The sequence below is a fragment of the Rhopilema esculentum genome, chromosome 7 (assembly GCF_057945365.1).
Source record: "Rhopilema esculentum isolate cy_ngs chromosome 7, ASM5794536v1, whole genome shotgun sequence".
NCBI classification, from domain to species: domain Eukaryota; kingdom Metazoa; phylum Cnidaria; class Scyphozoa; order Rhizostomeae; family Rhizostomatidae; genus Rhopilema; species Rhopilema esculentum.
In genome coordinates, this window is record NC_142821.1 from 3575226 (window position 1) to 3599286 (window position 24061).

The window sequence follows — 24061 nt, forward strand, 5'->3', positions numbered from 1 at the left end:
AAGACAAGTCAAAATGAACCTCGAAACTTTTATAAAGAGATTGGCGATTTTGTTGAACTTTTCATGTCTAAGAAGGCTTCAAGTTTTGAAAACAAAATCAAAAAGAAAGTTCTGGGTATGTGAAATTTATAGAAAACGACAAGAACTTGGCTTTTTTAATACACTTTTCGGTGAACTTTAAAGTAACCGAGAGCATTTTTTTCGGTATTTACGCATGAGTCCAGAGAGATTTAGCCTTGCCAGGGCAAGATATAGCCAGAGCTAGATCTGGTATAACCGGTAATCGAAAAATCTGAAACCATGTTCGCAAAACCAATTAGGGCAAGGTTCTTGGCTTCTGGGGAGAGCCACAAAATCGACTTCATGCGTTGCTACCGTTGAAATTGCCTTATTTTGGCTTAACATTTGCATCTTACTTGTTGGTTGATGAATGAAACATTCCTTAAATTCTTCGGCTTCTTTTATGTTTAAACGCTCAGATCAAAATTTTTTGATCTTGGCGTTTAACTTTTCTGAGCGTTCAAGTGCGTTCATCTCCTCCAAGTTAAACGCCCGGAGCATTCCCACTTGGCGTTTAACTTGAACGCTCAGAGATGAACGCACTTAGTCGCCTAGTGGGAACCAAGCTTTACTGCTTTAAACTGGCAGTCTTTGGCTAATAGTTTCAACGCGTTTAAGTAACCATCTAGAGTCTCTCCAACTTTTTGACGTCGTGTCGCTAACAGATGCCTAGCAAATACTTGAATGGAACAGAATCAAAGCGTTCTGGAAATAAAAAATCTATCCATGTGGAATTCAGCAATTAAGTTTCGAAGATTGTGGTATTTTAGAGCATCTAATTTAGTAGTATTTTGGAGCATCTAATTTAGTAGTATTTTAGAGCATCTTATACAGATAACCTAATTAAGGCTCTTCGAAACTTAAGCAACGTTAATACTACTCGCATTTCAAACAACAACTTGTGACTTTAAATCAATACTTTAATTACTACATTAAATCACTACCTCAATTACTACTTAATTACTACGTCAATACTTTAAATCAAATCAACAGCGTGCACACTTTCTTAAGATGTGCGCTTTACCGTGAATACTGCTATTGCTCTTATTATAACACAATTGTACAACATTGTTCTATTGAAATTAAAACACAATATAACACAACACCATTGACAGCAGACATTGTAAGAGATCATTGGGAGGAACTCAGTGACTGGGAAGGTGGGAATCCACGAACAAGTTCACAAGGATCTATCATGGATATTATGGAAAGCCTAAAAAATGTGTCACTGCCTGGTGAAAGTACTATAGGAAACAAGAAAGAGCTCCTTGATCCAGCAAAGATCATTGGTATCTCCTTTGCAGAAGGGAAGTTTACTTATACACCTAAAGATGCAATACTGTATGCGCTTGGTGTTGGTACAAAAATAAATGAAAACTCACTTAAGTTCTTGTTTGAGGGCCATAAAGATTTTAGCGTTCTTCCAACATATGGCATAAATTTTGCCCAGGTTTGTTGTTTTTAGACTCTAAATGTTCTCATCACTTTGCCTTTGTGCATGATTCATAACTATATTATCCCAGTGCATAAATTACTTCATTAAATGATACAGATCCAAGAATTTCTGTTATTCATTAAGATAAATTACTCATGATGATCTTTTGTGAAATATGCTACATGGATTATATTGGTATCAATTTTAACACTGACAATGATGAATTAGCAAGAATTTGATGAAACAGCTTTCTTAAAGTATTGCAGAGCAGTATTTCAACTGGTCTCAGAGCTACAACCAGGGACGAAAACAAGTGGCTAATTTTGGAGGGGCGTGGAAGGATAAAAATTCTAACTTCATTTGAGAAATTTTTCATTCCACCTGCGAATCTACTGTACCTACCAAATAGATATTTGGAAATAGCCCTTACCCCGTATTGTTAGTTTCTTTATAATCACCAAAATTTATTCAAAGTAATTAGCTTAAGGCATAAAAACCTGAATCTCTAAATTTGGATTAACATGACACAAGCATTTAAACTTACTGTAAGAAGTCTTTTTCGGATTTGCCCATTTTGAAGCTATTTGATGCAGATCGATTTTATCTAAAATATATTTTTCACGATATAGAAGCACCAAGAAATTGAGCCCTTTATCTTTTTCGTTTTGATCGAAGGAAACTATTAGCAATTTTCAGAGGGCCAAATGCCTTTTTGTGCTTTACAATTAAAATGATTCGTAAGTGCATATACCCGATTCATAAGATGAAACACCCTTCTTTGATCAAATACTTCTGCTGCAGCTTTTGCAATATTTTCTTGATTCTCAGCGGCTTTATCGTAGCAATTTATGTTAATGAATTAAGGACATTTACGAACAACAGGGGGAGCCTAGCATACACTCGTCTTTTATAAGAAGCGTTGAGAAATTTTAGTATTGAACAACTCTTCATTTTTTATTGGATCAACTACTCGCAGTTCTCTTAAAAAAACTCCTACTTTAATGTTTTCTGATCAATCTAGGTATTATTATTCCAAACTGTAAAGTTTTAAGTTTCTTATTCGGAAATCCATTTTGCGTGTTCTTAATTTGATTCACTTTGATTTAATTTGATTAACTCTCGTCAGAAAGAAAGCAAACGGCGCAATTGTGCAATTTGGATCCAGTGGAGACGGGGCTTCACAAAAGAAAACGATTAGTGGATGGGTCTGCTCCAGCCTGTGAATTTTAATAAGTTTGAACTTTTTACATAAATTTTTTTCAAGGCCTAGCACTGTTTTTTGCCCTTGATATCATTTTGTGCAGCCATTGCAGAAAAACTGCACATGTAGAGACTATTACTTGGAGACCAGTTGACCTGATTGCTGTTTTGAATATAAGCTATTCTTAAGAAAGTCAGTGACAATTTCTAAATAGGCATTCTTAGGTCCATCTGCTATAAAAAAATCGGCTATAAATTATGGAATGTGTAATCAGATTGTCTCTTTTTAATATATTATTGTTTTTAATTTTTTTCTAGGAAGCAATTTTCGATAAACTGCAAAACTTTCCTGGAGCTGAGCTCATTAATCCAACTCAGGTAGCTATTACTCTTATAAAAATTGCAGCTTTGATTACTTTTTTGCTTGGACCACACTGAACACTCTTCCTGAGTTTGAAAGTTTGGAAAACTTCTGAAGAAAATGTCATTAATTCATTCTAAAATTTAGCTGCTGTTTGGTGCTATTGCACTCAACAAATTCATAATGCATGACCAAGCCAAAAATTAAAAGCAGGCCCCCTCTCTATTAAGCCCTCCACCTTAGCCCCTTATGTCAAACAAAGAAAACATATGTATTGAGTAAGTCTTTTGACAAGTGTGATGATGATAAGATCATTAAATGAGGTCCATGGAAGATTTCCTTGTGTGCCTTAGAAGTCAAGAGGATACTGATGTTGATTCATTCGAAGAAATCCCAGAGCATTGTAGCATTGTTCTAATGTGTTGAATATTGAATTAGTAATAAGCTCCCTCTCCAATAAACCTCCCTTTTAAGCCCCCCTTTCTTTTAAGCCCCCCAATAGGAACGAAAAAATAAATAAGTCCCCCTGAGGCTTATTGGAGCTTTTACGGTATATGGTATTCTATGATATTATTTATAAATTGTTCATTTGAGTCCTGTTATGTTTTGTAGTGCTGTAAGCGTTTTAGTGACTCTTGATTTTACCCAGTTGGTGTTTCCTAATTTTAAGTCTTTTAATGGCTTTAAGTTATTCTAAGGGGTGTACAGTTGGAATGTATTTTTATCTGGATAGAGGGTCAAAGAAAGCTTATCTACGAGCTCTGACAAAGTAGCCAATGCTTTTGGATGACATAGCGCTCCAAGCCAGTGCACCTGAGATTATTTTGTCTTAATACATGGTATGGAGTTTTTAACAACTACTTCTTTTGCAGATTCTTCATGGTGAACAATATGTTGAAGTCCTTTCACCATTGCCAGCATCAGGAACTATGACAACCAATGGAAAAATTGTTGATTTACTTGACAAAGGAAAAGGGGCTCTAATGATAGTTGATGCTGAAACAAAAGACGAGAATGGCAAGATCATATGCAGAAATCAGTTTTCAGTTTATTTCAATCGGGCTGGTGGCTTTGGTGGAAAAAGAAAAACTGATGTTGCTGTACCATTGGGAGTACCACCAACCCGGGCACCAGATAAAACTGTGGAGGAGATGACAAGCCATGACCAAGCTGCACTCTACAGGCTGAATGATGACAAGAACCCACTGCATATTGATAATAACTTTGCCAATGTTGCAGGTAAGGATATTGCGACACTTCCGTTATATAATTGCTTCAAAATAATCAGTGCCTGTAGCTTGTAGATTCATAACTTCATTTGATATGTTTTTTGTAAGCTGTACAGTAGCACAGTACTGTAAGAAGGATAGAGTTATTGAGGGCCATGGCTTCTGGATATTCCAAGAACATGACATAAAACCCCCATTAAAAGGCTGAACAGCCCTAAAACATATCAAAATCAACATATTATTCAAAATTTAATTATTGGCAATCATTCTAAAATAATTTTGAGGCAGGAAGGGCCTAAGAATTTTAGGAAAGGTAGAATTATTAAGGGACACCATTTGTTGAAAACAAAAGGAGCAAAATGGATAACTGTTTGAAAGAGAATAGTAGCTTTGGCTCTAAGTAGTACACCTTTTCCATACAAACTTGGGTATGGGCATACTTTGAATAATCAAAACATTTACACACAGACAAATTTGTTCCTGTTTTACCAGCCACAAGGTGATTTTTCCCACCAACTGCCAATTTCACCAACCAACTGATGACAAAACTTCAGCATTTCAAACTCCCGCCTGACCATTATTCTACAAAATGGACTTTTCTTCTTAAGTTTGTGTATTTATTTGCAGGTTTCAAGCAACCTATCCTTCATGGTCTTTGTTCATATGGTTTTGCACTTAGGCATGTGCTACAAGAATATGCCAACAACGATGCCAGTCTGTTCAAATGTATGAAAGCCAGATTCAACCGACCAGTAATTCCTGGGCAGTCACTGGTAACTGAAATGTGGAAGGACAAGAATAGAATTCATTTTGTTGTCAAAGTTAAAGAAACTGGAAAAGAAGCTTTAACTGGAGGCTTTGTTGACCTTAAAGGGGAAGAGGTATTGTCAATTTGAAGCTTTGCATCTACATATCTAAGTAATTGTTTTACAACTTAAATTTAGGCTCCCAATAGTCTGTTACACAAAAATGCAAATATCCCTTTCATTTAATTCAAGATTTGTAGCAAAGTGCTGTATGCAGAGATGCTTGAAAAACTAAAGGGCAAAAGAGCTGATTTCAGGAAAAGGGCATTAATTTCCAGACGTACCACTAATTGTTTTTTAACTGTTATTGATCTGCTGAAACATCTTTAAAATTGGTCAAATTACAAGCATATTTAAATTTTGCACACTTTTAAGCACCAGGGTTTTCTCCTAATTGCTCAATTGCGCATTTTACTTTGGCTGATCTACTCTTTTGACAAAATATTTTCCCAAAATTCTTCATATTATATTTCTTGAGCCTATTCCTTGTTGCCATTTTCATGTTCTAAATTGGACTTCTTCCTTTCCACTTCACCTTCAAAGCTTCACTTCAGTTTAATTGCTTTTGTTCACCATATTTTAATATTTATTTGGAACTCAACAGGGTCACAGTCCAAGCAATGAACCACAGAGTCAACTTGCAAGTAAAGTAATTTTTGAGGAGATAGCCAAGAAGGTGAAGGACTTACCTCAGGTTGCAAAAAAAATAAATGGAATATTTGTCTGGAAGATAACCAAGGATGGCAAAGAAGCAGGTATAAAATGCTTTTGATGCTCTTATATAACAGCAGGTGAAAGACTTTTTTACTTTGCTGCTAAAATAAGGGTTTCCAGTATACATATTTTTCTTATTTGATAGTAACCCGAAGTACTATCTAGTTGATATTGGATAGCACTTCATTCTGCATTCTGTTGAAAAATCAAGTAAATTTATGTATCTTCTCTCTACTGACATAAATGTAATCATAATGATGATTTGTAATTGCTTTCAATAATTTTAATAAGATATAGCTATGTATTTCAAAAGAAAACAAATCAATTTGTCACCTTTTCAATGGACCTCCTAGGGCAATGGGTCATGGACTTCAAGTCAGCTGAGCCATGTGTGTACGAAGGATCCTTTGATGGAAAATCTGATGTCCAACTAACAACGTCTGATGAAGACTTCTCTGCGATGGCATCAGGGCAGTTGAATCCGCAACAGGCATTCTTTAATGGGAAAATGAAAATTAAAGGGAATGTGATGCTGACACAGAAACTTGGCCAAATAATCAACCAACAAGCAAAACTGTGAATTTTTACCTGTAATTTTTACTCGATTAAGAAGTACATGAAAAAAGGCTATGATAGCAGACCACGTGATAAAATGCAAATTGAAAGTAAAAAATGCTATGAAAACAAGACAATTCTTTAAATGTTTCTAGACCAGCAATTTCAATGTCGATGTAACTGCCTTCAAATCTATTTGGGAAAAAGCTTTGACAAGTAAATTTATTTAGATGGATTACAAAACTATTTCAAATCCCATCTGTAAATAGAGAAGAATTTTTATTGGGTCTTTGATGAATAAATGTTATCACAGCAAACACTATTTTGTTATTTATTTTGGTCAACGGTGAAGATAACTAATGTAAGTGCTTCAAAACCTGCAACATTTGAAAATCTATGTACAATGCCTGCCAAAAGTCTTGGAACACTGACATCAAGTTCCAAGGTCAAAATCCATCATCCCCCTCTCCTCTACTGAACAATGTTGGTTTACTATCAAACGGGTTAGGATTTTAGGAAGCACTTTCTTTTGCGCTTCTAAATCATCAACATTGTTTTAGGGGGAAGGGGGCGGAAGAAGTAATTTTTTTTCATGATAAGAATGAAATATATCAAATGTAGCGTAAATTGCTGGGTGTTCCAAGTACTTTTGGCAGACATTGTACCTGTTGGATGCCGAAAAAATAATAGAGAGTCCTTGTTATCATCGTAGTATCTTAAGCAAGCCACTTTCTTAAGTTGCGAGCGCGCGAACCGTGCTCGCAGGCAAACCATACTGGGCAGATAACGTCTGCAGGCACATCTGAATAAAAGTTCTTTCTCAATTGTTCAATTTAAAAGTTGAAAAAAAATTATATCAATTCAGCTATAAGTTTCATCATGTTTAATACATTATATGATGTTTTTGCTTTATTGGAATAAAACGATCATGATACTCGGAGTCAAGAAGCATGTAGGGTACGTTATTCCAATAGCTCAGTCAAATCTTGAAGATAATGAACCGCATAAATGAAAAATTGGGGCTGAAATAAATCCCACGTATGGAAATAAAGACGCCATTTCGAAAGCAATGCAGTCTTGGAGAAAATTTATGAAAGTGCTTAGATATTATTTATCTAATAATGTATATAGCGAGGTCGATAAGGAAACCTTGAAGGGAAGTATACGTCTGACTTCAATATAAACCCCAGATTCGAGCTCGCCTAAAGGGAAGCTTTCTAATGACATATACACTCCAGTATTTTTACGATGTCAGCAATTTTCAATGATGACGTCATAACTTTTAAAATGGCCGTCGACTAGCGAGCTGACTCTAATTTTGCTAGGCACAATTTAGTATTATCGCAATTTGACATCATGCATGGTTTTGCTTGACACCTTCTTATAACGAAATAGATGCTGCTATTTCGCCATCTACAGTTTTTCATTATTATTCTTTTAATTTTATTGATTAAACCTAAAATAATTGTTTCCGAAGACCGGACCTGAAGCTGTCGGTACGAAACCGAGCTTTGCACAAAGGCCATACGCTTATATCATCAGCATTGCCAGGAGGCAGGAGGAAACAGTTATTATATGGTTTATTACTTTAGAGCGTTTGTTTAATACCCCTGACAGGGCTAGATAACTTGCCAATCACTCATAAGGTGCCTGTCTATCCAGTATGCAAGGAATATACCTTGATTCTTTCTTAGATTTGATCTTGACACATTTCATGTTTTTGTTCATGCGGATGTAATGGGCAAGGCAAAGATAAACCAAATTATGTCAACGAATGCTGATTTGTATAGTCAGATCAAGATGCTGATGACCAATCAGTGCCGCTAAAACTTGCGATTCTGCTATCGGGCAGCAGTTACTGGAAAACCCAGATTGTGCAAAAAACTATGATGGCGACATGTTTCGGATTATTGGTAAGGCCCGATCGTCGTTCCACCTAGCCGTTTTGGAATCTATCTACATAAGCACGAAAAAAACCGCTAGTGTGTAGACAAAAGGAGTTCGTTTTCACCTTAGGACTCCATTGGTAACATTCTCAATAGGCAAGCGGTACTGATTGGTCAACTTCAACAGTCATGTGCTCGTGTTACTGATTGGCCTATTTCGATCCACAACTGGGTATATATATTTCCTAGCGTAGAGTTTTCGGTCTTCTCTGAAGAGTGTCAGACGAAAAGCTTTAGTTTACTAAATGTTTGCTTTTTTCAAAGCCATTTTCAAGCTTTGTACCACCAAAAGATTGTTTAAAATGAAATTAACATTAAACTCCTTCCTGATTCAAATGCGTAGAAGATAGCCATTCTGAGAGCGCGCAGGCAAACCTACTGCTGGCTGCGTTGCATAGAACCATCCGTCAAGACTTTCTTTCAAAAGTTTTGGCTGGAAATAATCTTCAGAGGAGTCTTCCTTGAAATCTTTTTGCTTCACGTGCCCCTGCTGCCTCCTTCTTCCCTAAGTCAAGACGGAAAAACAAGAGCCGACTTTCAGAAAGCGTTGGGACAGATGACGAAAGTGGCAGTGCAAATCTCCTTGCTCCAAAGAAATGCAAGAGATGTACAGAGGTACCGAAATAGGCCCGTAGTGTCAACGAAGTCAGTGCTAGTAACGAATACAAGGAAAAACAGATCAGGCAGACTCTGACCTAAGTAGCACTGAACTTTCTGATGAACGGGAAGTTTATGACTTCAGTTCGTCGGAGGATTCTGGCGGTAAATGGATTTGAGGCGAATATATATGTACCTTGAAACATCAAATTGAGCAATTTAGAATAATTACCTGACAAAGCATTGCCACAAAACGATCCAGAAATGCGTTTGATTAGATCAGAGATTTTGTCTTAAAATTTGGGCCAGGGACCAGGGGCGGACACTTGGTCAAATATTGGGGGGGCAAGCCTATTGTTTTAATAAGATGACGTCACATTTCCCATTGTTTTAGAACAAAAGACCATTGTTCTCTAAAGTATTGGGGGGGGCGATCGCCCCCCCTCGCCCCCCCCAAGTGTCCGCCACTGCCAGGGACAGCAGACAGTGCTATTATTGCAATTACTTTAATAGCAATATTTTTCAAGGCCATTTCTTGTGTAACGTAAGAAAAATTAGGAGCGCAAATCCCGCTGCTTTGCTATTAAAATCTCAGATTTCATAGCAAGAGACCAGATAGTTGCTCATCTTGAGGAGAAGGAAGTAGCTTGGTATGACACAAACCAAATTGTATCATGTATGCTTGTATAGATGCATAAGACAGGCCCTTGCAACAGTTTTCTTCCTTTTATCTATGCAAATGTAGGCAAATTAACTTAAAAGCAGGGCCTTCACGTCAAAATTATGGACATCCGAACCTGATGTTAAAGTTAGTAAAAAGCCGACTCAGATAAAATTGGATTTAATTAAAGTGGTTCAGATAAAAAGTACATCTTATTTCTGGAAATTTTAGTTATAGAAGATGAGGCCTTCTGTCCTTATTGAAATTTATCACAGTTTTAATATTAGGTTAGAACTTTTTCTTTTCTGTGACACTTGTTTGTTGCATTTTTATATCTATTCTTAATATATAGTCGTCCACATACTATTAATTATGCTGCTTTACAAACTTTCAGAGAAATTTCTCACAGGGAAACAAATATCTCACTTAAGGGAAGAAACAAACGCTCCAGTGGCAATCTTGATATTACAAAGTGTACCTTTAATAGCAAGGGGCTTCACTAGACCGCTGGTGTCTAATCGGTCCTAAAGAGTAGCCACCTTTCACAAAGATCAGCCTACATGTAGACCCAATATTAAATCACATGTATTAAATCACAGATTATTGGGTCCACCTGTACATATAATATCCATATACGGACTTTGAGAAAAGAGATATAGATCCTAAAAATCTTTTAAACATTCACTTGTAAAGAACTCACGGGGTACATATATTTGCAGTAACAGCAATTTGATATCTCTCCGGATCGCCCCTGCTTTGGGCACATTGTATTGGCGGTTACAAATTTCTTATCTACTGGAAACATGTATTAAAACAATTTTAGCTCAGACTGCGTAAAAACAGGCTTGCCAGCACAAACATAAAAATGTTTCATGTCTGAGAAATCTTTATGTGTAATTCTCACTAATATAAATGAAGCAAACTAACAATCTTTAATGCTTCTTTGTACTTCCTATTGTTTCTCGCTTGGGATGGCTCACATGGAACTGAAGTGTGCACATAACAAGTGTGCAATGATAATTTCCAACAAATTTCTTAGACCAGCTGTGCCATATTCAATCTAATAATACATAGACATATATAAGGCTAGGCTTACACACAGCTGTTACGCCGCGGAAGTCAGGACAGCATAGGCCCATTCTCTGACCGCATCGGAGAAAATCGATAATATCTCAAAATCTAAAAAAGCTATAAAAGAGCTGTTTTTTGTTTTGGATTCAGCATTAAATTCTGTACTAGAACCTGGGAATAGAATCGTAATTGAGTTTGTCGGTTTTCAGCAAAAAATTTTCGTTTCCCTAAATCGGCTTCCCGCGAAATTCTTTAACAGAATTTGTCTATCAATACCACTGCCAAAGCCAACCAAACAAGGATAATTGGAAATATTTTTGTATTAAACACTCTGAAAAGGTAGGAAATGTATGAATATAGCATTTAAAGAGTTTTATTCAATTGTTTTACCTTTAAGTTTATATTTTCATCGCACCTAACGGAGAAGCCGAAGAGAAGTACGCTGCGAAGGAGCCTCGCAGTTTGGGAGAATCACTACGAAAACATGAAGTTTTAGGCCGACCGGGTCGTCGAAAATCGGCTCGCGCTTCCACAGACAGGCTTATTTTGCTAGAAAAACGTACCAAATTGATGCTTTATTCGTAGGAGAATGAAATTTTTGGGGTGCACAAGCGGACAGAAAAGCCGTTGAGATTCAAATTTCACGCAAACGCAAGAAAAGCTGATTTTTGACTGGTTCGCACCGTATGCCGACCTGTGCACCCCCATAGTTTTTTAGCCTCGTTCACTGGCCAATTCATGCAACAAAAATGAAGTATTTATCGTCTATCGTTTGGAAGCGCCAAAGAAAAGTATGAGGAACACTTTGGCCTAAAATCGCCATCGCATCGGAAAATCACAAAAATGGTCGTCCTTTCGATTTTTTTCCCGGAAACCAGAAACAATCATGCAAACAACGAATTTATGTTATAAAGGAAGCAAAAGTAGATTCATCTTTTAAAATTATTCGCAACTTTATGGAGTAAGTGTACGATGTATTACTGAATTTTGAAAATCACTTAATTTTCGAAAGTTGCGTGTTGCGGTCTGTTAAAAGGCAAAATATTCGCTGTCCTCATTTCCCCGAGAACAATGGGCGTAACAGCTGTGTATACAATTACATTCAGATTGCTCTTACTTTCAAGAATTTCCACACGGCCAAATAACTTACGCTTTTTGATGAGCCATTTTTCCAGCAATGTCAATCCACTAAAATATTACTCTTTTAAAAAAACCGTTACGCCAAGAACAAATAAAGAGAGACGATTCTGGATCCTGGACACTTTCTTTGCTTCCATTTTCGATCAATCTGCCCCATATTTCATCCGAAACGAGGCTGACATTGTATCGAGACAATTCTTTGAAAATGAACCTTGTCCCCATGTTGGTGAACATTGAAGGACGTGTTTCCTTTTTCTAAAACACAGGGGCGTATCATGATGTCTTTGCTAAGGTTCGATGGTCGGGTTGTTATTATCACGGGAGCTGGACGTGGACTGGGAAGAGAATATGCCCTTGAGTTTGCAAAAAGAGGCGCTAAAGTTGTTGTTAATGATCTCGGCGGTACAAGGGATGGGAGTGGAGAGGGTAGAAATGCTGCTGATGATGTTGTGAATGAAATCAAGTCAACAGGAGGGAATGCTGTTGCAAGTTATGATTCAGTGGAAAACGGAGAGAGTATTGTCAAGACAGCAGTCGATAATTTCGGTCGTGTTGATATTCTTGTTAACAATGCAGGTATTTTGAGGGATCGCTCCTTCCCGAAGATGACAGACAAAGACTGGGAACTGGTCCACAAGGTGCTTTTGATTACCCCCTTTTTCTTCATTTAGAAATGTTAGGCAGTATGCAGAGCAGGTCATGGCAGTGATGCACCCAAGTTTCAGACATGGTATTGCTAAGACCGCACCTCATACTATATATATAAATTCATTTTAAAACTGGAAAAATTGATAATTCTGGTGCAACTGTCATTCAAGGCTATTTTTGGGCACCTGCTCCTAAGGTGTGGGGCTGCTGGCTCACCCAAAATCTTGTCAAAATCAGCCACACTTTTCAAACTTTCTCATGTTCAAATACAGATTGAGCAATTATTAAAATAAAAATATATCATTATTTCTGTCACAGGTGCATCTTTTTGGTGCCTTCAAAGTAACAAAAGCAGCATGGCCATACTTCAAAGCACAACAGTTTGGAAGAATTGTAATGACTTCATCTCCAGCTGGGATTTATGGTAATTTTGGTCAAGCAAATTATAGTGCTGCAAAGCTTGGATTGCTTGGTCTAAGCAATACACTAGCTCTTGAAGGCCAAAGATATAACATCTACTGCAATACTGTAGCTCCGTTGGCAGCTTCTCGTCTAACAGAAAATGTGATGCCAAAAGAAATATTTGATGCACTTCAGCCACAGTTCATTGCTCCATTTGTTGTGTATTTATGTCATGAGAGTTGCCAAGACAATGGCACTGTTATTGAAACTGCTGCTGGATGGGCAAGCAAATTAAGATGGCAAAGTACAATGGGCATGCAGTTTAGAAAATGGGGTGAACCTTTGACAGCAGACATTGTAAGAGATCATTGGGAGGAACTCAGTAACTGGGAAGGTGGGAGTCCACGGACAAGTTCACAAGGATCTATCATGGATATTATGGAAAGCCTAAAAAATGTGTCACTGCCTGGTGAAAGTACTTTAGGAAACAAGAAAGAGCTCCTTGATCCAGCAAAGATCATTGGTATCTCCTTTGCAGAAGGGAAGTTTACTTACACACCTAAAGATGCAATACTGTATGCGCTTGGTGTTGGTACAAAAATAAATGAAAACTCACTTAAGTTCTTGTTTGAGGGCCATGAAGATTTTAGCGTTCTTCCAACATATGGTATAATTTTTGCCCAGGTTTGTTGTGTTTAGGCTCTAAGTGTTCTCATTGCTTTGCCTTTGTGCATGATTCATAACTATATTATCCCAGTGCATAAATTACTTCATTAAATGATACAGATCCAAAAATTTCTGTTATTCATTAAGATAAATTACTCATGATGATATTTTGTGAAATATGCTACATGGATTATGCTGGTATTAATTTTAATACTGACAATGATGAATTAGCAAGAATTTGATAAAACAGCTTTCTTAAAGTATTGCAAAGCAGTTTTTCAACTGGTCTCAGAGCTAATACTGGTAAAAAAATTGCATAACATTCATATGACACACAGAATCCAACAAGATTTATTGAATGTAAAATGGTTCTTTTTTATTGAGTGTCAAAGTATGCATATTTTGCAGTTGCATTGTGAAATTTTATTTCCAGCTGTGACGTCACAGTGATGAGTCGAGGCGAAACCATTCATTCAGACCAGTTAAATCAGTTATTACGTTGAATTGTGCATTTGTCGTCGAATTTAAAATTGCCCCCCTTGTTATATTTTTAGACTGGGGTAATATGCCCTAGACTTTTATTGACGGTATTATCGTATCTCAGTCTAACAGTCTAACAGAATCCAACAAGCATTACAGTGATTAAGTTTGAATATTTATTGATGACTGAACTGAATTCTACCAAAAAAACCAAAATTTTATCCACAATTTTATCGATCACCCTTGTCTTCATTAATGTCTTCAAAAATCTCTTCACAATGTCTTTATAAATTTTTTCGAGGCCTAACAATGTTTTTTGCCCTTGATATCATTGCAGAAAAACTACACACATAAAGACTATAACTTGGAAACCAGTTGACCTGATTGCTGTTTTGAATATAAGCTATTCTTAAGGCGGGTTTCCACTTTGGCGAATTTGGTCGCGCGAACCTTGCGATCACTCGATTGCTATCGCAGGGTTGATTTCCACTCTTGAGATTTGGCCGCGAGATCCTTGTCAGTGCCCTAGAATAATTAGGCGCGTAAACAATATGGTGATTACAAGGCCACAAATTTTGATTCTCATTTTATTGAGGTGACGATTAAAAAGAAGAGCACTGCAGGCTCTTAAGAAAAGGAGATGCTGGGTAAGGAAAATATGTGCAGAGAGATATGAAAAGGGAGAGTATCACCAGCTTGTCAAATAGATGAAACTTTTCGACATTTTCAAACGCAAGATAATTTGACTGTACTTTAGGGGATTGACTTTGCTGAAATTGACTTTAGAGCGACGTGGCTTCTGGATCAATCCTTATTTTTTCCATCGTCTTCTTCTCAGCGTAGCAGAGCGTGGAGTTGACTTTTTGGACAAGCGCCAAAGAAAACAAGACAAGAGGCATTTTACGTAAACCAGACAAAAAACAAAGCATCTAATTGGTTCTTGATAATCTGGTCGCAGAAAAGTTAAAATCTATTCAACTCCCAAAAGCGATCGCGCGATCGCCAGTGCAAAGGGGAATCACTGCCAATGGGTTTAATGCGCATGCCCAGAACAGCAGTCGCGCGATCGCGTGACATGAATCGCCGAAGTGGAAACCCGCCTTTATGCTTACCATGGAGTTAAGAAAGTCAGTGACAATTTCTAAATAGACATTCTTAGGTCCATCTGCTATAAAAAATTCAGCTATTAATTATTTAATGTGTTATCAGATTGTTTCTTTTTAATATTTTGTTTTTAATTTTCTTTCCAGGAAATAATTTTTGATAATCTGCAAGATTTTCCTGGAGCTGAGCTCATTGATCCAACTCAGGTAGCTATTACTTTTATTAAAAAGGCAGTTTTGATTAATTTTGCTTGGACCACACTTAACAGTCTTCCTGAGTTTGAAAGTTTGGAAAACTTTTGAAGAAAATTTCATTAATTAATTCTCAAATTTAGCTGCTGTTTGGTGCTATTGCACTTGACAAATGCATGATTCATCACCTTTTTTCTCTTATGGTAAATACATAACATAAAAGCTCCCCTCTCTATTACGTCCTTCCTTACCAAGCCAAAATTTGAAATCAGGCCCCCTCTCTATTAAGCCCTCCACCTTATGTCAAACAAAGAAACCATGTGTATTGAGTAAGTCTTTTGACAGGTGTGATGATGATAAGATCATTAAATGAGGTCCATGGAAGATTTCCTTGTGTGCCTTAGAAGTCAAGAGGATACTGATGTTGATTCTTTTCAAGAAAATCCCAGAGCATTGTGGCATTGTTATAATGTGTTGAATATTGAATTATTAATAAGCTCCCTCTCCAATAAACCTCCCTTTGAAGCCCCCCCTCCTTTTAAGCCCCCCAATAGGAACGAAAAAATAAAAAAGCCCCCCCCCCCTGAGGCTTATTGGAGCTTTTACGGTATATGGTATTCTATGATATTATTTATAAATTGTTCATTTGAGTCCTGTTATGTTTTGTAATGCTGTAAGCGTTTTAGTGACTCTTGATTTTACCCAGCTGGTTTTTGCTAATTTTTAGTTTAGTCTTTTGATGATATCAAGTTGTTCTAAGGGATACAGTTGGAATGAACTTTTATGTTGATGGAGGGACAAAGAAAGCTAGCTTATCTGTGAACTCTGACAAAGTAGCCAATGCTTTTGGGTGACAAAGCCCTGCTCCAAGCCAGTGCACTGAGGCTCTTTTGGTATTGGGTTGATACATGGTATTGAGTTTTTAACAACTACTTCGTTTGCAGATTCTTCATGGTGAACAATATATTGAAGTCCTTTCACCATTGCCAGCATCAGGAACTATGACAACCAATGGAAAAATTGTTGATTTACTTGATAAAGGAAAAGGGGCTCTAATGATAGTTGATGCTGAAACAAAAGATGAGAATGGCAAGATCATATGCAGAAATCAGTTTTCAGTTTATTTCAATCGGGCTGGTGGCTTTGGTGGAAAAAGAAAAACTAATGTTGCTGTACCATTGGGAGTACCACCAACCCGGGCACCAGATAAAACTGTGGAGGAGATGACAAGCCATGACCAAGCTGCACTCTACAGGCTGAATGGTGACAAGAACCCACTGCATATTGATAATAACTTTGCCAATGTTGCAGGTGAGGATATTGTGACACTTAGGTTATGTTATTGCTTCAAAATAATCAGTAGCTTGTTAATTAATAACTTCATTTTATATGTTTTTTGTAAGCTGTACAGTAAGTAGTACAGTACTGTGTGGAGGATAGAATTATTTAGGGACCATGGCTTCTGGACATTCCAAGAACAGACCATAAAATCCCCATTAAAAGGCTGAACAGCCCTAAAACATATCAAAATCAACATATTATTCAATAATTAATTTGGCAATCATTTTAGAATAATTTTGGGGTGGGAAAAGGCCTGAGAATTGTAGGAAAGGAATCATTGGGGAAACCATTTGTTGAACACAAAAGGAACAAAATGGATAATTCTTCAAAGGACAATGTAAGCTATGGCCCTAAGTGGTACACCTTGTCCATACAAACTTGGGTAGGGGTTTATTTTGAATCATCAAAACTAACATTTACATACAGACAAATTTATTCCTGTTTTACCAGCCACTGGGTGATTTTTTCAACCAACTACCAATTTCACCAACCAACTTATGAAAAACTTTAGCATTTCAAACTCCCGTCTGACCATTGACTCAAATCATTTTAACATGTGTTGCCATAGACAAAAGCTAGATATTGTTCTACTAAATGGACTTTTCTTCTAAAGTTTGTGTATTTATTTGCAGGTTTCAAGCAACCTATCCTTCATGGTCTTTGTTCATATGGTTTTGCACTTAGGCATGTGTTACAAGAATATGCCAACAACGATGCCAGTCTGTTCAAATGTATGAAAGCCAGATTCAACCGACCAGTAATTCCTGGGCAGTCACTGGTAACTGAAATGTGGAAGGAAAAGAATAGAATTCATTTTGTTGTCAAAGTGAAAGAAACTGGAAAAGAAGCTTTAACTGGAGGCTATGTTGACCTTAAAGGGGAAGAGGTATTCTCAATTTGAAGCTTTGCATCTACATATCTAAGTAATTGTTTTACAATCTTAATTTAGGCTCCTTTTACTTTGTTACATAATAATGCAAGTGTCCCTTTAATTCAATTAAAGATTTGTAGCAAAGTGCTGTATGTAGTTATGCTTGAACAACCAAGAAGCAAGATGGCAGATATCAGAAAAGGGGCATTGATTCCCAGATGTACCACTAATTGTTTCATAACTGTTATTGGTTTGCTGTAGACATATTTAAAATTGGTCAAATTACAAGCATAATTAAATGCTATATGTTTTGAGCAACATCATAATCAAAACAATTGGAAAATCAATTGAAAAAGACCAAAATTACAAATGTCAAGGGTGTTTGTATGAAATGGGCACTTCTAGCCCCTTCCCCCTCTAACAAAGGGCAAGAAATGTGATTGCCCCCTCTCTGGCATCCATTGCTGTATGTAATTCACATCTTTACATTTTTATGCACCAGGGCCTTCACCTATTGCTTTTGTGCATTCTTCTTTGGCTGATCTACTCTTTTGACAAAATATTTCCCCTATATTTGATAAAATTCTTCACATTATATTTCTTGAGCTGATTGTTCTTTGTTATAATTTTTTTGTTTTACATTGGACTTCTTACCTTTCACTTCACCTTCAAAGCCTAACCTTCAGTTTAATTGCTTGAATCTCAATAGACTCACAGTCCAAGCAATGAGCCACAGAGTCAACTTGCAAGTAAAGTCATTTTTGAGGAGATAGCCAAGAAGGTGAAGGACTTACCTCAGGTTGCAAAAAAAATAAATGGAATATTTGTCTGGAAGATAACCAAGGATGGCAAAGAAGCAGGTATTTGATGCTTTTGATGCTCTTATATAACAGCGGGTGAAGGACTTTTACTTTGCTGCTAAAATAAGGGTTTGCAGTATACATATTTTTCTTATTTGATAGTAACCTAAAGTCCTATCTTGGATAGCATTTCATTCTGCCTTCTGTTGAAAAATCAAGTAAATTTTATGTATCTTCTCTCTACTGACATAAATGAATTATCATAATGATGATTTGTAATTGCTTTCAATAATTTTAATAGGATATAGCTATGTATCTTAAATGATGCTCTTATATAACAGCAGGTGAAGGACTTTTACTTTGCTGCTAAAATAAGGGTTTGCAGTATACATATTTTTCTTATTTGATAGTAACCTAAAGTCCTATCTTGGATAGCATTTCATTCTGCCTTCTGTTGAAAAATCAAGTAAATTTTATGTATCTTCTCTCTACTGACATAAATGAATTATCATAATGATGATTTGTAATTGCTTTCAATAATTTTAATAGGATATAGCTATGTATCTTAAAAGAAAACTATTTTTGTAAAGAAACAAAGATATTTGTCACCTTTTCAATGAACTTTGTAGGTCAATGGGTCATGGACTTCAAGTCAGCTGAGCCAAGTGTGTACAAAGGATCCTTTGATGGAAAATCTGATGTCCAACTAACAACGTCTGATGAAGACTTCTCTGCGATGGCATCAGGGCAGTTAAATCCGCAACAGGCATTCTTTAATGGGAAATTGAAAATTAAAGGGAATGTGATGCTGACACAGAAACTTGGCCAAATAATCAACCAACAAGCAAAACTGTGAATTTTTACCTGTTTATGACCAGAAAATTTAAATACAGTGTGCTTCTGCCTATTGTGATAACCTTTAACTGAAATGTAGTTTAAGAAATAGAAGGATTTGATTAAATTGGAATTAAATTGAAGGAATTTCAATCTCAAACTTATGATTTGTAACTTTGTAATTTTTTAAGGTCATGCTTTGACTTTATTGTGTAAAGCTTCTTACCACTCGATTGAAAAGTACATGAAAACGTCCTATAGTAACAGTGACAGTCTATAGTAACAGCAGACGATTTGATAAAATGTATTGAAAGTAAAAAATGTTATTAAAACTAGACAAGTCTTTGAACATATCTAGACCAGCATTTTCTTTGCCAATGTAACTGCCTTCAAAGCTATTTGAGAAAAAGCTTTAGTTAGATGGATTACGAAACTATGTCATATCCAATCCAGAAATAGAAGATAATTATTATTGGGTCATGGATGAATAAATGTTCTCACAGCAATCACTTTTTGGTTATTTGTTTTGGTCCATGGTGAAGATAACTAAAGTAAGTGCTTTAAAACCTGCAACATTTAAAAATTTGTGTACCTGTTGGATGACAAAAAATTAATAGAAAGTCCTTATTAAAATGTGTAGTATCTTGGTAGTATCTTGAGCATGCCAGTTTAGGGTACAGCTGGCGCCAATTTGGGCAAACGCGTGAGCGGTGCTCGCAGGCAAACCATACTGGACAGATAACGTCTGCAGACAAATCTGAAAAAATATCTTTTTCAATTTAGAATTTAGAGAGAAAAAATTGTATCAATTCAGCTATAAGTTTCACCATGTTTATTTAATTATATATTTTTGCTTCATTGGAATAAAACGATAATGATACTCGGAGACAAGAAGCATGTACCCTGGTATTCCAATAGCTCAAGTCAAATCTTGAAATTAGTGAAACGCAAATAGATAAAAAGAGGGCTGAGAAAAATCCTACGTATGGAAATATAGAAACACTGCCATTTCGAAAGCAATACAGTCTTCGCAAAATTAATAGAAGTGCTTAGATATGATATATCAGATAATTTATAAAGCTTGGACGACAAGGAAACTTTGGAGAGAAGTTCGTTAGGCCTTTCTTTAATCGATTAACGATCTCTTGAGCTCGAGTTGATTGTAACAGAGATGGAAATTAGCATTGCTGTTAATTGTTAATGGCTAAAAGTATTGTAAATACTGGAAGTATTATTGATGATAGAACGGAATCTTCAAGAAATCTGGAAGAAAACAACATTGGAAGGAATTTGGGCAAAACAATATCGTAAAATGGCATCTACTTCGTCGCTTAGTTAAAATTTAGGACTCGATTGCATCAAAAGTTTGCAACAAATGAAAAAATAAATGCCAGATTTGCCTTAAAGAGCAATATCTATTGTTAAAACCATCTTTAACCTAAATTCATTCTCTGTTAAAAATGTGTCTTTGAACAATAAGAGTGATCAATGAAGAAGTTAAACTGGACATCGTTTGTTGTCATTGTTCCGAAGCAAACAGCAAACTTCAACGGGCTTTGCCAAAAAGTATTCTAGTCAAACAGGAGTTTGCCTATAAGATCTACTTTCTGTATCAAAATGATAATCAAACTTTACTTTTTATCTCTCACTCTAAACAATTTTAAATCCTATGCATTACTTGTGTAAAGAATCTTGCACATTTGGCAAAGCAGCTTGTGGATTTAAAATTGATGGGTGGATAAAGAAAAAAAGGATAAAGAAGAATGACAATATAACTGCATATTATCTTTATCTGAAACAAAAAGCTGAATGAGCATTTTCAAAACCTCACAATATCATAATGCTATACATTACCCTCAAACGTCAATCACACTTAAGGTGATTCTGCATTTTCAATGAACATCGTGGAAAGGATATTATGATATAGCAACCAAATATGCTGAAGTGGGAGGTACATCTTTCCAGACAATGTTACTGCGATGATGTGCGAGGAAATAACTTACTATACATGCAGAAATACTGAAATTCACTTTTTGTTATCCTTAACATGAATTCACATAACTCTATATTAAAGATAATAAAGCTATTTAAAATCCTGATTACAACTTCGGAGTTAATTAACGAATAGTTGAACAAAAATCTTGTTACAGTTAGATTATCTTTAGGTTGATAAAACTGCAGTAAAATATTTTCTCTGTTATGCATACTGGATATACATTTAAAACAAGTGATAATCTATAACAAATACTAATTCAAGCAAAAAGAACGGATTTTGCCAAAAAGGGAAACAAACTAAATAGAGCTAAGATCTTAATCTAATCTGCTTATCTGGAGATCTTAATCATTTTTATAACTAGAAGTAACGAAGCGTTGATAAATGGGCGCACAATTTAAATAAGTTTCCTCGGTGTTACAGTTGCTTAAAGAGTGAGTAGCTATAAGTCTGTGTGGTGAGGGTGTGGCAAAGTGTGGCTAAGTAACAGGTAGTTTAGATAGCATTAAGGCAATATAGCATACGGACCAAAGCAATGTTCACAGGAAATGGAGAAGCCAAATAATAAGTTAATATGAAGGCAACCAAAGACAAACAGGAAAACGGAAGCTTTAGGGAACATTATTCCAAAGTTTGCTAGATAATTGACCAAAATTAGACATGAATGGCAATCCGAATCAAAATTCTGATTAATTATACAGCCTTCCATTCTCTGATAGGACGGTAGGTACTGCAGAATGATATACTATTTGTGAAATCTCAAAATTTTGTAGGAGCACAGGCGATTTTGAAGCATGTTTCTTAAAACAAAACTCTCAGTTACAAAACGTGGGAGCTGGCTTGAACACTGTGTAGGACAAACTTGGAGAAAAGTAGCAAAAAAATAGATAAAATAGCAGAATCGTGACATAGCAGTAAAATAATAATGAAGCTGAAGTCGTGAAACCGGAAAAAAATTGAATGCACATTAAGTAGATGAACTAGGATGAAAATAAGGTTTCATGCAAGATGATGTCAGGCAAGATACATTTATGACCTGGCAGTTATTTAGTGATGATAGTATGATCAAAAGAACGAGCGGCATTTGTCGAAAGCAAGCTAATTGGAGTGGGTCTCAAAAATTCAAGGGCTCAAGCATGTATCTTTACAGTGAAGCTTCCCCTTAATAAAGGGCATCTTCATAAAAACAGACAAGGATTTATACAAAATTCTTGTCTTTGATCAAGCTGGTCCTGCAGATGCCTGTATTGTGTTGCTTAACGATGCTCACCTCTAACAAAGCAAGTGACCACTGCTTATGCACCTTCATATCAACTGATAAATTTGTTTTTTTCAAACACGACAAAAGCATCAAACAGCCTAAGACTAGCATTAACTCTGCTATCTTGTAAAACTATTACCACACAAACGCTGAAAAAACATTTGATTTTTTCAGCTGTTGCTTTTCTTTTATACTTCAAAAAGATTGAGAAGTTTCTAGCAACGCCTATGGATCATAACAATAATTAGCCAAGACAGCCATACAATTTCCTAAATTATTATGAATCAACTCCCTAAATGTCCGTTCAAGTACCGACTACCATAACTTCCACTAGAGTCACGCGAATTAGTCCTCGAATATTTTCGACTTCCATAAGTATCGTCCAATAAACTAGTTTTTCTCGTCGAAGTTTCCAGACTGCTTTCATCCTCAAGTGCTGTTAAACGTCTCTGTAAACGAGTTGATCTGTCGTAGTGTCCCGCGCGCCTATCAGCGACTGACAACGAGCGAGAAGAAGAAAAACGGCTTGAGATGCTTCCTGTTTCACTGTCAATGTCAGAAAGGTCATCATCATCTGAGCTTGAAGCGGCCATTTCTCTTTCCACTGCGTCTTGTAGATCCCTTATTCGTTTATTAGCGAGATTCAATTCTGTCTTTGCCAAGGAAAGCGCTTGGTCAAGATTTTCGACCTCAGACTCCTAAGGATGATGAGTTGAAAGGGAATTTTACTAACTGCAAACAAGTCACTTCACAATCTTATAAGAAAGAATTTCATGACGTCACATTCAATTTCCTGACTGTCAACGACTGTCAAGTTTATTAGTTCTCAAGGCCGTCATTAGTTTACATGTCACACCACATAAAATCACTGACATTTATACGAAAATAAAAATGACATATAATTTGATACCACCTCTGGCACAGCACTGCAGGCAGTACACGATTACCAAGGTCATGATAGTTTAAATATACTATGAAGAGTTAACCTGTTAAAGCAAAGTTTCAAACAAACTTACAGCAGATTCTTTCTTTCTCTTTTGTTCATCTTCGACTTTCCTTAGATCCTCAACTTCTTCCTTGGCATCTTTTAACTGGCGCTGATATCTAAAATTTAAACATGAAATAAGCACTAGGCTCTTGACTTCGGAAGTCGTGAAGCTGATATTACAAAAAAGTGATTAATAATCATATTACAAGCTGATCATTTAAAACAAAATTTTGCTATCAATAGCACAAAACATATAATTGATGTACCAGTATATAATAGAAAATAGAAAGATATAAAATAGAAAATGTTCATTAGTATACAGTCTTTTAAACTATTTACAGTTTTATATTCACACCTTACTTTTTAAACTTAAAATAACATTACATCATATCACATCACGGCGTTACACTTGTAGTCATTCATATACATTAAATTTCTCTGCAACAAATCAGCTTTTACTTTAACCAAAAACGTTCAAACTACCGCTCAACAGCAAGTGACAATAGAGCTTGAGGCAACCACTACTTTATACAAAGTGTGAAAGCATATAATAACTGAAACTAAAGTTGCCTAATCATTCAAAATGCATAAAATCGCAAAAAAAACAAAGACATATACCCAAAAATATAAAACTACAAGCCAAACAGAAGGAATGTCAGCTTTTAATATCATAAAAAATCTACTTTGCTTGCTAACAAAATAACATA

At 36.1% G+C, this 24061-nt stretch overlaps 3 protein-coding genes across 4 annotated transcripts in view; 2 read left to right on the forward strand and 1 right to left on the reverse strand.

Moving 5' to 3' along the window:
- Positions 1–807: 807 nt before the first annotated feature.
- On the forward strand, positions 808–6939 carry LOC135683911 (peroxisomal multifunctional enzyme type 2-like). The gene is made up of 6 exons (XM_065199305.2): positions 808–1510; positions 3014–3073; positions 3929–4295; positions 4913–5166; positions 5696–5846; positions 6159–6939. The coding sequence occupies exons 1-6, from the start codon at positions 1256–1258 to the stop codon at positions 6383–6385; spliced, it is 1314 nt and encodes a 437-aa protein (XP_065055377.2). The 5' UTR covers positions 808–1255; the 3' UTR covers positions 6386–6939.
- A 5042-nt stretch (positions 6940–11981) lies between these two features.
- On the forward strand, positions 11982–19469 carry LOC135683909 (peroxisomal multifunctional enzyme type 2). The gene is made up of 7 exons (XM_065199303.2): positions 11982–12413; positions 12742–13509; positions 15222–15281; positions 16211–16577; positions 17240–17493; positions 18188–18338; positions 18908–19469. The coding sequence occupies exons 1-7, from the start codon at positions 12051–12053 to the stop codon at positions 19132–19134; spliced, it is 2190 nt and encodes a 729-aa protein (XP_065055375.2). The 5' UTR covers positions 11982–12050; the 3' UTR covers positions 19135–19469.
- Positions 19470–20884: 1415 nt separating this feature from the next.
- Positions 20885–24061, reverse strand: part of LOC135683908 (unconventional myosin-XVIIIa) — a 34192-nt gene continuing 31015 nt past the window's right edge. For both annotated transcript variants that reach the window (XM_065199302.2, XM_065199301.2), the window contains exons 37-38: positions 23383–23470; positions 20885–23064 (exon numbers count right to left, since the gene is read on the reverse strand). In XM_065199302.2, coding sequence (XP_065055374.2) covers positions 22651–23064; positions 23383–23470 — 502 coding nt within the window. In that variant the 3' untranslated portion in view covers positions 20885–22650. The remainder of the gene's footprint in view (positions 23065–23382; positions 23471–24061) is intronic.